Source organism: Trematomus bernacchii, unplaced genomic scaffold (assembly GCF_902827165.1).
Source record: "Trematomus bernacchii unplaced genomic scaffold, fTreBer1.1, whole genome shotgun sequence".
NCBI lineage: Eukaryota > Metazoa > Chordata > Actinopteri > Perciformes > Nototheniidae > Trematomus > Trematomus bernacchii.
Window position 1 is genome coordinate 111,274 of NW_022987672.1, and position 15,953 is coordinate 127,226.

The following is a 15,953-nucleotide window of genomic DNA, read 5'->3' on the forward strand; positions in this document are numbered from 1 at the left end:
AGTGCGCGTACTTCATTCTCCCCATAGAGCAGGGGTGTCAAACTCAAGGCCCGGGGGCCAAATCCGGCCCTCGACTTCATTTCATGTGGCCCCGCAAGAGCTTGCAAAGAATATAATATGTTTATTATACGGTTGAATGCCGCTTTACAGAAGCACGTTGCCCATAAACTACATGTCCCACAATGCATCTTATTTTGTGACATGCACACTGCAGAGACTTGCAATTATTTGCCCTAGACTTCTGCTTTTCAGACGTAGTTAATTATGAAGTTAATACCTGATCTGATAATAATCCAATGCAGAGGCAATAATGTAATATAATACATTATTTTATATATGATATATTTATATATGTATTTATATATAGTCTTAAAGTTTTTGCACTGGCACTTTACTACTATTGTGTTATTTTATGTATTCCCTGTGCAGCACTTTGGTCAACTGAGGTTGTTTTAAATGTGCTATATAAATAAATAAAGATTGGGATTGAGATTGAAAGTTACAACCGGCCCTTTGACTGCAACCATAATGCTGATGTGGCCCACGATGAAATTGAGTTTAACACCCCTGCCATAGAGGATCAGGGCGCTCCGTTGTTCGGGCCAAAAGCGCTTGTCCAGTGGTTTTAGCATGCGGCCAGGTCCGGTTCATGCAGTCGCTTCTTCAAACTGTCTATTATAGACTGGTAAAACTGCAGACGGTTTATCTTGGGCCTGCTCTCTGAGAGCTCAACATCCTTGAACATGCCAGTAGCAATGCCTTCTTCCACTTTTTGTGTGGACTTTCCGCCACTGATTTTCATCGCTGTCAACACATCGATGGTCTGCTGAATGTAGCAACTTGCATCTACCAAAGATGTTTCTCTGCGTTGCAGTTTTAGTGACAGGCTTTTAAGTTCTCGAAGAACATCCTTCATTGTTGCCAAATCAGCCAGAGATCCAGTGCTCGTGAGGAGTTTGTGCAGTCCCCTGAATTTCTGTCTCTCTGTGTCACTGAGAGATGATGTGTCGTCTGTTGCTGTTTTGAATTGGCGTGCCAGTGCGGGATAATCTTTCCAGACAGCTTTCACAGTCTGAAAACTACTAGCCACCCAACGAATAGTGAAGATTTGGCCTATTTTCAATATTTGCATGTTTAATTCTGCTGCTGCTTCTTGGAGCAAACGGGCATTTTTTGATGACTGGTGATAGAGAGCATACAGTTTTGCAACAAAAAACTCAAATTGATTAAACCCAGCCAATTCTAGTCGTTGGGCTAGACAGTGAATAGACTGCACTTTGGGGAAATCCTGTTTGAGTTTTGTCACAAGTCCCCCAACTCTGCCTGTGAGTACTGCTGCTCCATCCGTTGCTATTGAGATTAGATTTTTCCCCAAGAACTCGTCATCCAGTCCAGCTTGTTTGAAGCTTTTCCTCAAACTTCTGTACAGCGAGTTAGCATCCGTACCTTCTGAAAGCTCAACAATATCCAAGAAAACATTGTCCACTTCCCCTTTTCCTGTCATGTCACATCGCACGTAAATAATCATGTAGGCCCGCCCATGAACTGTGCTCTCATCTATTGTGATGCTAATTAGTGAGCCCATGTCTTTTATGTTGGAAACAAATGTAGCTCTCATTTCCTCGGCGATATGTCTGATTATTTCAGCACAAGCATGGTCCGATTTGTGCACAGTCCCTACGGTAGCACCATTGAGTTTTTGTAGGAACATTACAGCAGGTAGCTTTCTGTATGACATTTCTTCTTTGGCAATCATATAGGCAGATCTGAACGATGTGTGTTTCCTGCATTAGATCAGCATTGATTGCTAATACCTTGTTTGGTAGGACATCTTTCTTTCTCATCTCCAAAATTGCTTTTTCGTGAGCCTGGCTCTTATGATGCTTATAGATCTTTTTTCGCAGGTTATTTTGTTGATCACAGCTGACTTTTCCCTGAATCCATTCTGGTGAAAGGTGCACTCCGGTGGATTTTTCTGCGAGCGGCAAGGAGATCAATATAGTTTTTGCCTCTTTGCAAATCTCACATCCACATTTTTTATTTTTTATGAAAAGCCATGGATACTTTTATTTCCACTCACTCCATCTTTTCAGTGTCCAGTTAAAAGGCAGGCCATCATGGGCATCGTCAGCGTAATTTTCGCTAGTGCAGGTCGAACCGGCGGCTGTCGCCGTTATTGAAGCCTCTTCTGGCTCCGCATCGGCAGGCCTTTCCCTCGGTGAGGAGCTGTCAAAATCGACCCTAACGCCGCTTACAGCTGGCGAACTAATGCCGCGTTTCCACTACACAGCCTCGCTCGGCCCCGCTCGGCCTCCTTTGGCCGCGCCCGGCCTCGTTAGGACCAGCTCACTTTGTGGCGCGTTTCCATTACAGTTTAGGAACCGGGTCAGTATCTATAGTAACACAGTGTAGGCGGAGCGACGCTGCTTAAAACTGCCGTGACGTCATCTTCAATGCGACAAAGCGACACAACACACAACAATGGAGGATGTTGAGAAGATCGTTGGCTTGTTGCTTGCTGTGTGGTTCTTTATCACAACAAATAGTCAAGAGATGACTCGAAAGAGGCGACTTGTAGCAAGACGAGGTATAGAGGCAGCTGACGCGAGAGTTCTGGCAGCCCGCAGAGACTACTGGAGGACTCTAACTACTACTACTACTACTACTGCTACCAATACTTCTTCGAGACTACAATGCTACTTGGTAAGCTAACGTTCGCTAACTAGCAATGTGTTTAGGCTCACGCTCCCCATACGACCAAAGAATTTCAAGTATTTAATTAATTGTAGCTACCACTTTTACGTATTAAAATATGTATGCTTTTGTTTGTGTATTTCAGAAGTTACTTCGCCGCCCTAGACCATGCGTTTGGATGGTCGACCGAGCTACCGAGTGGTGGAATGTGATTGTTCCATCTTTCACACACACTCAGTGGGTGGAGAACTTCAGGATGTCTGAAGAAACCTACGTCTACCTGTGCAACAAACTGCGGCCAGCGATGGAGAAACAGGACACATCATTCCGCGTGTGTATACCTTTTAAGAAGAGAGTGGCCATCGCACTGTGGAAGCTTGCTACCGGCTGTGACTACAGAAGCATAGGACATCTTTTCGGAGTGAGCAAGACAACTGTGTGCCGGTGTGTGCAAGACTTCTGTGCTGCTGCAGAGACGTTGTTAGTACCGGAACTAATTCGTTCACCAGACCGGGAGAAATTTGCAGAAATGGCTGCCTACACTGAGAACAGGTGGGGGCTCCCTCAGTGTGTAGGTGCTATTGATGGGTCACACATACCCATCTTGGCACCAAAGGAATACCACTGTGACTATTTCAACCGTAAAGGCTGGCACTCCATCATCCTTCAAGGAGTTGTTGATGGTAAGGGACATTTCTGGAATGTGTTTGCAGGAATGCCTGGGAGCATGCATGACGCTCGGGTTTTGAGACTGTCCACATTGTGGGAGTTGGCCAGTCGTGGCAACTACTTTCCAGCTTGCACCAGGAACATTGGTGGGGTGAATGCTGGCTATTACATCCTGGGAGACAATGCCTATCCCTTGCAAAACTGGCTCATAAAACCCTTCGCTGACACTGGACGGCTAACAGAAGAACATGTGACATACAACAAGAAGATTTGCAGAGTACGGGTAGTGGTTGAAAACGCTTTTGGTAGACTGAAGGGAAGGTGGCGTTGCCTCATGAAAAGAAATGACTGTGATGTGAAACTTGTTAAATCAATGGTGCTGACATGCTGTGCTCTGCATAACCTCTGCGAGAGTCATGGAGAGACCTATGATGATGGGTGGGATGCACCAGCAGCAGCAGCAGAGCCAGGGGTAGCAGTGGCACAAGGTGCAGAGGAGGAGGGCAGGGACATACGAGAGGGTCTGATGCGCTACCTGAATCCATAAAGTCATTGTATGGTATTGAACATAAATAAAAAAAGAATGTTTCACATACATGTGTTTGTCAAATTATTTAAACCCAAGAAATGTTATCAGAATTGACTATTTAGTAAATATTTGAATTTCAAGCACCAGTATTTACTGCCCCATAAAAATAATAATAATCTAAGCAAACTATAAACATAAATACAACAGTGTAAAACACAGAACTATATTCAGCTTCAAGGTTTTGTATTTTGTCATACGAACATAGCTACAGTGTAGTTATAGTTTATTTTGTTCTCTTTTAAATATATAAGCAATGTATGAGTCTAGCACAACGAGGGTATTACAATTGAGTAATTTTTACTACATGTATTCATAATACCATTACAAAATATGTAATGTGGATGAAGCTACTTTGCATTTTTATGCGGATGACACCGTGATGTACTGTGCAGGTCCCTCCATTAAGGAGGCTGTTGTTAAATTACAGGCTGTTTTTAACATTATTCAGACTCAGCTCTCTGAACTAAAGCTTCTTTTAAATGTTGAGAAAACCAAGGTAATGCTCTTTTCTAAAGCTAAAAAGACTCCAGAGACTGCTTTGGATATTGTGACTATGCAAGGACAAGTACTCCAAGTGGTTAGCTATTATAAATACCTTGGTATCTGGCTTGATGATTGTCTTACTTTTAAACTTCACGTCACTAATCTGCTTAAAAAGCTGAGGGTTAGACTAGGTTTCTTTTTCAGAAACAAGTCCTGTTTCTCTTTTGAAGCCAGGAAAAGGCTCTGTGACCTTTTTACCTGTGCTAGACTATGGTGATCTGATCTATATGAATGCACCTGCCCATTGCCTGGAAAGGTTAGATGCCGCCTATCACAGTGCTCTGAGATGTGTTACTAACTGTAAAGCACTTACTCATCACTGTACCCTGTATGCCAAGGCAGGTCTGCCTTCACTTACTGTTCGGAGGCTCAGTCATTGGTACATGTTCATCTACAAAGCCATGTTGGGTAAACTACCTTCTTATATCTGCTCCTTGATCTCACAGAGTGGCAAGTAGCTATTGCCTGAGATCACAGGATGTGTTTTTATTACATGTGCCAAGTGCTAGGACTGTTTTAGGTACTAAAGCTTTTATGTGCGCTGCTCCTCTGGCTTGGAACACCATGCAAAAAACATTGAAACTGAGCATTTTGATTCCCTTGCATCATTTTAAAGCACGACTGGATGAAATGTTATTGGATACCTGCAAATGTAAATAGATGCTAATGTATACCCCTGTAATTATGTTGTGATGTCCTCTTGTTTTCTGTTTGTTTTTATATGTGTAACTCAATGTACCGCAGGTCTCCCTTGTAAAAGAGATCGTTGATCTCAATGGGATTTTTTTAACCTGGATAAATAAAGGCTACAAACAAACAAACATGATATTTCTGACTGACGAGGGACGCCTAGATGATGCCATCTTTCTGTGTGATCGCTGTTGGGTGCAATTATTTATCAACAAGCAATAAGATAAGTCACTTTATTGAACACAAAGTGTTTTCTTGCAGCAGCATAAAAAAGGCATGGCATTATACAAAAAAAAAAATGATTGTATTGTATTACAGATAAAAAATATACAAGAAACTACAGCCATAGGTTATTGGTTCACAGAGGCGGAGGAGACTGAGCGGACGTTCCCCCTAGCACCTGGCAAATAGTGCGCATGAAGGATGCATTAAAGCTCTCTACGCGAGCCATCTCCTCCCTTCTCAAGGTGGCTTCCAACAGCCTCGCCTCCCTCGCCTCCACCAGGGACTGGTTCATGTACTGAGCCTGCAGGGCCCGGTCTTCCCTCAGCTCGGCATGGATCTTCTCCTGCTGGGCATGGCTCTTCTCCTGCTGGGCCAGGTTCTTCTCCTGCTGGGCCAGGTTCTGCTCCTGGTGTTCCTTCTGCTGGGCCAGTTGCAGTTCCAGTTCCTCTCGTCTCCTCTTGCCTGGGTGACAAGATAATAATATAAATAATTAGCAATAACAATGAAGAAACACAGGTACAGGTCACACAAGGATATAAGAATAAAAAGTATAAACAGAACAGTAAGGATGAATTAAAGAAAGTTCTGGCCCTATATACTAGCTGCTTACTAGCTAGTTACTTTACTTGTAACTAAGCATTCGCACACAGTGGTACAGCTTATTTTACTACTGACGATGGATGGTCAACATTTTATTTTAAAAGTCACAATTCCAGCCTATTTCTTACCTAGAACCACACGCGGTGTCGAGCTGGCACTCGGCGTTGGTGTCTGTGCTCGAGCTGGAGTTTGTGCTGTAGATATGGATGATATCGATGCACCGGACGGTGTTGGTTCATCCTCGTTATTCAAAACGTAATCATCTAGAACAGAAACATGACTTGTTAATTCCACAAACTACTGCAGCACAATACTATAAATAGCAACAACAACTATAGAAAAGACAAACTGAACGTAAACAATGGCACATGTGGTGTTAGCAAACACTAGCTCTAGCTAATGCTATCTGCCTTAGCTAGCTAGCCTTCGGGGCTCCATAAAACCATGGGTTGTCGAACATAAATGTAAGGATAAAATAGACTTATTTGTTAGAAGTGAGCTTTAGAACAGATAGGGACACAAAGGTTCCAAGAAAATAACAGAGCGTTAGCAAAAACTTACCATTCATAGACTCCAGTAACGCTGTTGCTGAGTCGAGGCCTCCCTCCCTCCCAACGCTAGCCGGTCTATGGCCGTAAATGCTGTTCATGAGGTCGAACCACTTCCAGTTTTTCCTAGCGGCCCCACTGGTGTTGTTGTTGTCCTTCACCAAGCGATATTCACCCTTAAGCTTTTTAAGTTTTTCCCTACACTGCACGACAGTCCTGGAGTACCCGCTTGTGGCCATTAGTGTAGACACCTCCTGAAATACTTTAATATTTCGAGTCATCCCGTCGAGCTCCCGCTGGATCTTTTCATCAGATATGTAATGGAGGAACGTCGTGACTTCCTCGACCGACCATGGTGTGCTTTTCTTTGCCATTGTTTCCTCTGTTGACAAAAATGCTGCAAGCATCGCTATATATATATGCGACGCTAGGGATTATCTCGCGCACGATTGTGACGATTCTCTCCGACCAATCAGCAGCCGAGAGCGTTGACGTCACAAACTCAGCCTGGTTGCCTCTGGCCCTGGCCCCACGATTTTATGAGGCCAGAAAAACTGTGAATTAGGACCAGCCTGCCGGTACTAGGCCAAGTGGAAACGCAACCACAAACGGGCCGCTGACGTCACAGCCCTCTTAAACCGGGCTGCGGGCTGTAGTGGAAACGCGGCATAAAAGTTGTTTGGTTGACATTTTCATTTTTAGACTCCTTTGCTTCTTTACTTGTGAAACCAAAAGCTGCGAGGCTTGGCTGTTTGCGTTTCGCCATTGTCTTTATTACAAAGCCAGAGTTAAAAGTAAACAATATCAATATGAACATTTCAAATACCGCGCCGGCATCGCCGCCGTAACCATAGCAATGTAAGTAGCGTAAAGAATGCAGCACCACCACGTACAGATAGCAACACACAGAAATATTCACAATATAATATTCAGAAACTGTAATGAACAATGACTATAATTTATTTCAAGAACTTTTATTTACAGAAACTCAACCTTTCTAATCTGTGTGACACAAATATGCACGATTTTTTGGGCTCCCCCTATTTATCTCAAAGTCGGCCTTCGGGGGAGCTCCCTCCCTCTTCGGGGGAGCCAAGCTCCCTCTGGCTCCCCCCCATTTCGGACAGGTTTTTATATTAATTGATCAGGACAAAAAGAGAGAGAATCTTTTTTCCTGAAACCTTCATATAAAATAGGGGCACCGAACACTCATCTTTCTACATGTGATTGATACTTGTGATAAATGTGGTTTTATTGCTTCTTTTTAACCACTTTCTATCTTATTTTCTTACCTCTGTAAAGCGTCTTTGAGCTCCTGATAAAGCGCTTGTTAAATTAAATGTATTATTATTATGGTTTCCCTGAGGTTCAATGGGAACATTTGTGTCCTCAAGGCTCTGTCTGTCGGTATTTTGGATACACACTTATTTTCATTCAGGCACGAAGGAGAATAGAGAATATAATTTCAAAGCAGATTTCACTGGATCCAAAGACCTGTTGGGTTTATATCCAGAAGAGCATGAATATAGTGAGTCCTCAGCTCGATCTATGCCAAAACCTGTATGGCATTGTTTTTGGGAAAAAGTCACTCATCACTCATTGGCTGCGCCGGATGCTGTCAGGCCTCCCATTGGACGAGATATCCTATATATTAAAAGCTAGACAGCATGTGTTTGAGATCCTATGGAGGCCCTTTATTGATCATGTGAAGAATCTGAATAGAGTAGAGGGGATTATGGGATGCTGCAATGATCTGTTTGGTGTTTCAGCCAATCAGAGACATGTTCTGTATATATCTGGACCTATAATATATTGATGAAAAACAGTATAATAGGGCACTTTTAAGTAAAGTTTTGATTGCAGGATGTTTACGTGGTGATTTTCACACTGTGGTAATTGGGGAATCTTATGTGTTTTGTGATGTTTGTGCTGGAGCCGCTTTATCCAAAACAGCACTCCGGTTAGAGAGTTGACACGGAGACAGGAAGTACAGTCGTTGGACTTTATATTAGCTTGGTTCTGATCATCAACACAGAATACATCATGCTTGATGTGGAATCACATACAGGATGTTGAATGGGTTGATGAGTATGATGATAATGATAACGTAGAGTAGAGAATGAATGAATGGTTTCTGCAAAATACACAGAAATAGAAATAAGGTTCAAATTACAATAACTAACCAGACTATGGTTATTAATAATAAGCAACAGCAATACTAATTGTTGCTAAAACACATTAGACACGTTGCAAACACACGCATGGCTAATAAAAGCTAAGTTAGCATCTCATCCACACACTATCACTGAATAGCTTAACTTAGCTAACTAGCTAGCATTAGCTCAATTCCTGAACAACATAGCAGCTAAAAACGGGACATCAATAGACTCATTAACACACTGACTCAGCAGGACACTATGCATACAATCTTATAACATTACCAACACTAAAGATCTGCATATATGCTCACATTTTTCATGAACGCATTCTCTCTGTGACGATGGTAATTATGCATGTGACGATGCGACCGCAATAATGTCTAGTGATGTGTCGGTCGCGAACGAGCCGATTCTTTTGAACGGCTCTTTTGTACGAACGAGGGGAACCGAGTCCTACTTGGTGAGAGCCGTTCTTGTTATCGTTCAATCGTTGGTCCGCACTCACTGCCTGCCAAAATCCACTCACCTTTTAAAAAGCTTGATTTTGTTCCCCAAACGTATTCTGTGAAGACCCACCCCTACTCTGATTGGTAGGTTTCAGCATGAGGAGTGAGATGGGGTGGGTTTTAAGGGAATACGCGAGAGAGAGAAGTCATAACAAGTGGTACAGGACAGGTAGACGACGTGTTTTTCGGATGGAAAATGAGCCAAACGCGAAAACGCAGCAGCATTTGGATGCACTTCAACCAAAACCCAGGCAGTGATAAAGCGCACCATTTGTAAAGGCAAACATATCCTTTAAAGCAGGGTCAACAAATAATCTCCATCGCCACTTAAAAACACAGTATCTAATATTAAGAGTTGCATGAATTTCATTCAAGGCAAGGCAACTTTATTTACTTAAAGTGGACCTATCATGCTATATTTGAATAATATAGTGTAGGACCATACCTATATAAGGCATATTTATACTTTTTTTTTTTCAAAATACCGAACAGATCATGCATTTTAGCCATGCCTCATTTTGCTCAATTTGACATTTTTTAGCTCTGTTTTTGCAAGGGCAGATTCAGTGAGAACAGCACCATCTACAGGCCTGGCATATGTACTACAGCGTCTCCAGCGCTTTAGAACGGCAATGGCCGTGGCTGTCTCCTCCTGATAGGTGGAGTTGGCCCAATAGCCGTAGCGCCACCGTCCTGACGTCAGGACAGTGTTCAAATCTAGATCAGTTTTTATCAGATCCGTTGCAGCCCCTTTTTTAGAGATTTGGGTATGGAGGAAAATAGAGAGGGTTGTGTTTTCTGACACTTGGTGAGTTCCCTGGAACACCGGGGACACATATTCATGTATAAAAGACGTACAAAAGTGCATTTTGCATGATAGGTCCCCTTTAACACATACAGAGGGTAAATTCAAAGTACATTCACTGACATGATGACATGGATATGGCGCCACCTTGTGTCATGTTTACAATGCCGATTATTGACATTAGGTCTGGCAATACAGTCAATCATTATCCTGGTGATTATTTTGCAGATAAACCTAGAAACCCCGCCCCCTTTAAAAAAACGGCTCTTTTGAACGGCTCTTTGAAAGGAACGGAGCCATAAGATCCGGCTCCCTTCAAAGAGCCATAATTCCCATCACTAATAATGTCCTGTCATGAACGCACATGTGTAACCAGCTTGAGGACCCGTAGTTGCACTACTTTAGCTGTCCCTAAATGTGCCTGACTAAACACGAACGATATAACGCAGATCAAGGAAAACAAGGAGAATTTACAACAGTGGTATTAATATGTTTATTTCAATAACTTTGTTGAGCTTGTTTTTAGCTCTATTTCTATCCCTCTGAACACAGTCCCTGTATGTGAACTGGTAAGGCTGGTAAGGCTGGTTATGAATCAAGAGGAGGAGCTGCAGACAGGTGAGGCGTAAAAGTCAAAATAGGAAGTCAGACTTGTCAGACTGCCAGACGCCATTATACACCTTGAAGGAACAGGAGGACAACAGGGTGAGTGTTAACACCAGGATCTGCTTTTTAACACATTATTTACTCTGTTTTACTGGATGTCAGAACATCAGCGTCCTAATGAGACTTCTACAAGTGGTGTAAACTTTATTATTTCCTGTTTTCTGATTCATCAAAGCAACATAACATGCGACAGCCCAGCGCAGTCAAAATGGGGAGCGGCCTGTCTGAAGTCTGACTGATTTGATGTATTTTAACCAAGTGTTAAACTTTGCTGTCGGCTCCCAGACCGTAGTGGAGGAAACAGGGGTGACTCTTGTTATGGCAGAGTCCTTATTACAGCGTATTTCTGGCTTATTCATTAAGGTCGCATGATAATCTATACCAAGTCTGTTATTGAGTTAGGTCACACAGATTTGGAGAGGCCTATGGGCTCGTTGCTAATCATCAGTAGATGTATACAAGTTTAAGTGAGCTGATGCCAAGGTCAGAGGAAGTACAGAGAAGGCCTTAGGTTATAAAAACAGTTAAGTCTTTGTTAGTTAATTACTCCTAAGGATGTCATGAGATAAGTGAACTTTCGACATCTGGAACATACACAAGTATGGCATTCATAGGGAAAAATGTGTGTGTGTGTGTTCATTAAAGTACTATATATGCTGGGGGAAACTTCTATTTGTGGGGGCATTTCTGCGATTGGTTGCTGTGAAGCAAGGTGATGTTACTCCATAATTTAGTTTGAATATTGATACAGCATTCCAACTACTTGTTCTTCTACGCACAAATTCTTTATTATTATTATTCCACCGGGTTTTTTGCGCCTCTTCTGCTCCCACATTCCACATCGCAGAAACTCTATTCAAACATCAAAACGTTCAGCTCGATCGGGAATCGATGGCTATTAATTTTCTCATTCATAACTTTCATAATTCCCGAGATATATCCCATAATTCATCACATTTTTAACATGGAAGTCAATGGAGAAACTCTTCAGACTTGAAAAATCTTCATGCGACTTCAACTGCTAACTGTTCATTCATACTTTCACTCAGAAACCTCATTCCAACTTTAAAATGTTACACATCTTTCTGACATTTTTCGTGTTACACAACTTTTAAATCAGATTCATACTTTTAGAAATATTAAACATTGTTCAGACCTTGGTAAAGAGGCCTTCTTCAGATTTTAACATTAGTGTGTATTGCGCAGCTCGTTAAGGTGTGATGTCACAGCTAGAGTGGGGGACGGCTTGAAATTCACCTTCATATATTTTTTTAGACCTGCCATAATTTCCAAACCCTCCACTCTTGGGACATAATTTTTCATGACAAACGTAGGAAAACATCTCTTAGCTTGAACATTTAAAAAAAATTAAGCAAAATAATTAAACAAAATGCCTCTTGAGGGCATGAAGTGACAAAAACTTTCAACATGTCTCCATTAAGGCCCATTGTAAATTCAGCTTGATCTTTCCTCACAGCAGTAGCTGCACACCTTTAGTTAACCTGTTAAGCCCTGAGCCTGTTTTTCAGGTCTCAGGCTCGAAAATGACATTCCCAGAACAAATGACCATATCTTCCCTTCTAAAAGGGTTACATTAATAATCTTTTTTCTCAAGGTAATGATAAACCTGTGAGTTGGATGTAGAAAAGTCAGAATCAATATAGATGTTTTTATTTTAAAGAAAATTCAGATTGTACATAGTAAAAAACTGTAAATTATAGTGTCCGTCCAAAAATTCTTTTTTACTTATAGTGAAAACTACCCTTGGATGATGGTAAGGTAGACTAAAAGCTTTAGGAATCCAAAGTACAACATAAAATAAGTACCCTGTATCAAGATTAATGCAAAACAAGTGACATTTGACCTTTTTAGAGAGGTTTAGCAAAAAAAAACTCCACCTCTGAGGTGATTTGGGTGGAAATGGGGGTTTTACCGTTTCTCTGGAACCCATTGGTCGATTTTGGTGATTGACATCTCTTTCTGACCGTTAGAGCCAATAGAATCGAAGGGGAATCTCCCCTCATACACACATGGTAAAAAAAAAAGGTGGCTGCTTTGCGCATGCAGGTTTGCAGCAGAGTGAACTTATCTCTCGCTCTGACATCTGGAAACGGAAAAGCAGTTTGTTTATGGATTATCAGAAATCATTTCAAAGGGACACAGACACATTGGATTAACCTATGGATTAACTTCAGCAGCGTTTTTATCGTTTTAATGCCATTGAAGACCACTTTTGACCAGACAATGACACAGGTAAGCCATGTTAGCGTTTTTAGCTACCTAGCGCCACATGTTTTGATGTCTGTTTTTGTTTATAAAGTCGCGAGTTCTTATCAGACAGTGATAATGTATGTACCCATCGATTCTGTGTCACCTCACGATGCGAATCGCTGTCTTGGAGGTGCAGAAAAGATAAATAATAAGGTTTTATGAGTGAGTTTCGGTGCAGTAATCCGTTAGCATTTTTCGCTCGTTGCTAATTCAGAGGCTCAGCGTTAGCATTGTGGGGTTTTTTTTGAAAAAAAAATAAAAATGATCAGTTAGATGAGTTTCTTCCCGTTACATGGATATAACACATTCATAGTTTATTACATTTAAAATGCCCTCAGACACTGTTTCCTGCAAGATCTTGCGGGAGTGCCCCAGTACCGGGGTCTCTCGGGCTTAACAGGTTAATCTGCCAAAAAGGCCACATTATTGACCCGAAAGTACATAAAAAGCAGACTCAAACGCTCATCAGGGTCCTGAGACGCTTCACGCGTTGAAATTTCCCCGATATCTGTTACGGTTCTTCAACAAAACGTTCACATGTAAGAGTTTTATCTCTCATTCAGAACAATGGAAAGGCTCTCCTGTCACTGATTACTGCACATCAACATGGAAACCTTTGATCTCTGGGCTCAAGTAGAAGTGTTTCAAAACGTCGTTAGCTCAAACACAAACACCTGTGTGTTGGAGTTATGACATGATGATGTCATAACTCCATCTGACATGCTCAGAACGCCACCAAATATCACATGGTGGTTAACACTGTGGCCCTGAACAGCTCTACGTCAAATCTGATGTTACATAATGTGGTGTTACCATGGCAACGCATCCCTCGCCATAAAACACGATGTCGCTGTAACTCCAATGGACACGGTCCGATCGTCCCCCAATCTTCACCTGTATATCACCGGTCCATGGCTCAACAGCTCTACGCCAAATCTGAGATCTCACCATATGCCGTTTCCATGGAAACGCATCCCTCGCCATAAAACACGATGTTGTCGTAACGCCTATTAAAAGGGTAAAAAAAGCACCAGACTACAGATGATGGTTAATGGTCCAACCCTCAACATGTCTATGTGCCAATAGTGAGTATTCCTCAAAAGCTGTTGCCAAGGCAAGGCTTCCCTCGCAATAAAACACGATATTGCTATAACTCCTATGAAAATGGTCAAAACGTTTTAAAACTTCAAGTGTGCTAACAGTCCAGCTGTGAAGACATCTACGGGACAGTTTTGAGATTTCTTCAAATGCCGTTGCCATGGCAACACAATGCTTGCCATGAAACACGGTTTTCTCATAACTTCAGTGAAAATGCTCCAAACAGCCTAAAACCTCACAGGTTTGGTAACGATGCAGCCATCAACACATCTAAGCGTATTATGGGGTGTCATCAAATACCGTTGCCATGGCGACAGATCATTCGCCATCAAGTTAGTTCAAGTTTCTTTTCTTCTCTTATCACACATTCACGCCCCCAGTGTTCATGTATCATTTCAATCTAAATTCTTCACTTTCTTCTTACACATTATTTTTCAGCATAGCAGTTCAGCGTCAGCTTTTCAGCATAAAGCATTCCCACTAGCAATTTCTTCAGGAATTGCATTCTCTAGTTATTATTGTTGTTGCGCAACTGAATAATAATTAATCTCAACCATATCTGTGTTTGTGTTTTATTGATCTCTCTCTCTGTTAACATTTAAGGTTGGTGAGCCATTAATTGCACTAACACTCTCTGCAGTCTTCCAGGGCCGAAGCAACACACTTCGGGTTCAATAATCCACTTTTCAATAAGGCAGACAGGCGAGCTCTTCTTTTGGAGGCCGTTGCATTTATTAAGGTCTTTGTTACAGGTCTAACTTTGAAGACACACGACAGACCTAGTTTGCTGCTGTTTCGTTCACTTCAAAAACACATACCGTCGACCGCTCGCTCACTCTCTCTCACTCGCACTACCATGCACACACACATGCACGCGCCACCCCCCCTCTCTCTCTCTCTCTCTCTCTCTCTCTCTCTCTCTCTCTCTCTCTCTCTCTCTCTCTCTCTCTCTCTCTCTCTCTCTCTCTCTCTCTCTTAAAGGGATCGCTGTCTGACTCTGCATGACCCTAATATCATAACACAAGTTTATTATTATGATGGTTTAGATTTAAACAAGTGTGTTATTATAATGTGTGTGTTTATGTGTCTCCAGTGTTAGTGGTTTATCTCTCAGACTGGAGAAGATGAGTGGTTTTAAAGATGAGGAGGAGGACACATCTTCAGTCCCCAGCTGTCTGTCTCTGAAGAGTGACTGGTCTATGCCGGAACCTCTAACCTTCAGTAATGAACCTGGACCCTCAGACACAAAGTAAGAGTTTCTGCTGTAACCTGACCTGAAGAGGATCCAGTTTTTATGTTATCTGATAGTTTAACCTGTTCTTTAATGATCGCAGTAAAGAAACTTAGTAACAGTACAGTAACAAAGTTTAAACTCTTGATCCCTGGCGTCATCAGCGATAGTAAATAATCTACATACAGACAGAAGTCAAAATCTGCTCTCTGAATGAACTAATGATGTTTAAAACATGTGTTGTTTCCACAGACAGAGAGCAGAGTCTCCAGTCCCCAGCTGTCTGTCTCTGAAGAGTGACTGGTCTATGCCGGAACCTCTAACCTTCAGTAATGAACCTGGACCCTCAGACACAAAGTAAGAGTTTCTGCTGTACCCTGACCTGAAGAGGATTCCGTTTTTATGTTATCTGATAATCTAACCTGTTCTTTAATGATCGCAGTAAAGAAACTTAGTAACAGTACAGTAACAAAGTTTAAACTCTTGATCCCTGGCGTCATCAGCGATAGTAAGGCAAGGCAAGGCAAGGCAAGTTTATTTATATAGCACCTTTCAACACAAGGCAATTCAAAGTGCTTTACAAAAATGAAAGACATTAAGAAAATGGCATTTAAAAACAGTCATTAAAAAGCAAAGATAATAAAAGAAACATTAAAAGA

At 41.9% G+C, this 15,953-nt stretch overlaps 2 protein-coding genes across 9 annotated transcripts in view; both read right to left on the reverse strand.

The window, feature by feature from the left end:
* Positions 1-15,953, reverse strand: part of LOC117487475 (NLR family CARD domain-containing protein 3-like) — a 189,413-nt gene that overhangs the window by 107,079 nt on the left and 66,381 nt on the right. The gene's annotated exons all lie outside the window — the stretch shown is intronic.
* LOC117487480 lies at positions 5,405-7,010 on the reverse strand. The gene is made up of 3 exons (XM_034136109.1): positions 6,572-7,010; positions 6,139-6,273; positions 5,405-5,872 (listed from the first exon to the last, which is right to left on the reverse strand). Exons 1-3 carry the CDS (start codon positions 6,963-6,965, stop codon positions 5,544-5,546), a joined length of 858 nt encoding a protein of 285 aa, XP_033992000.1. The 5' UTR covers positions 6,966-7,010; the 3' UTR covers positions 5,405-5,543.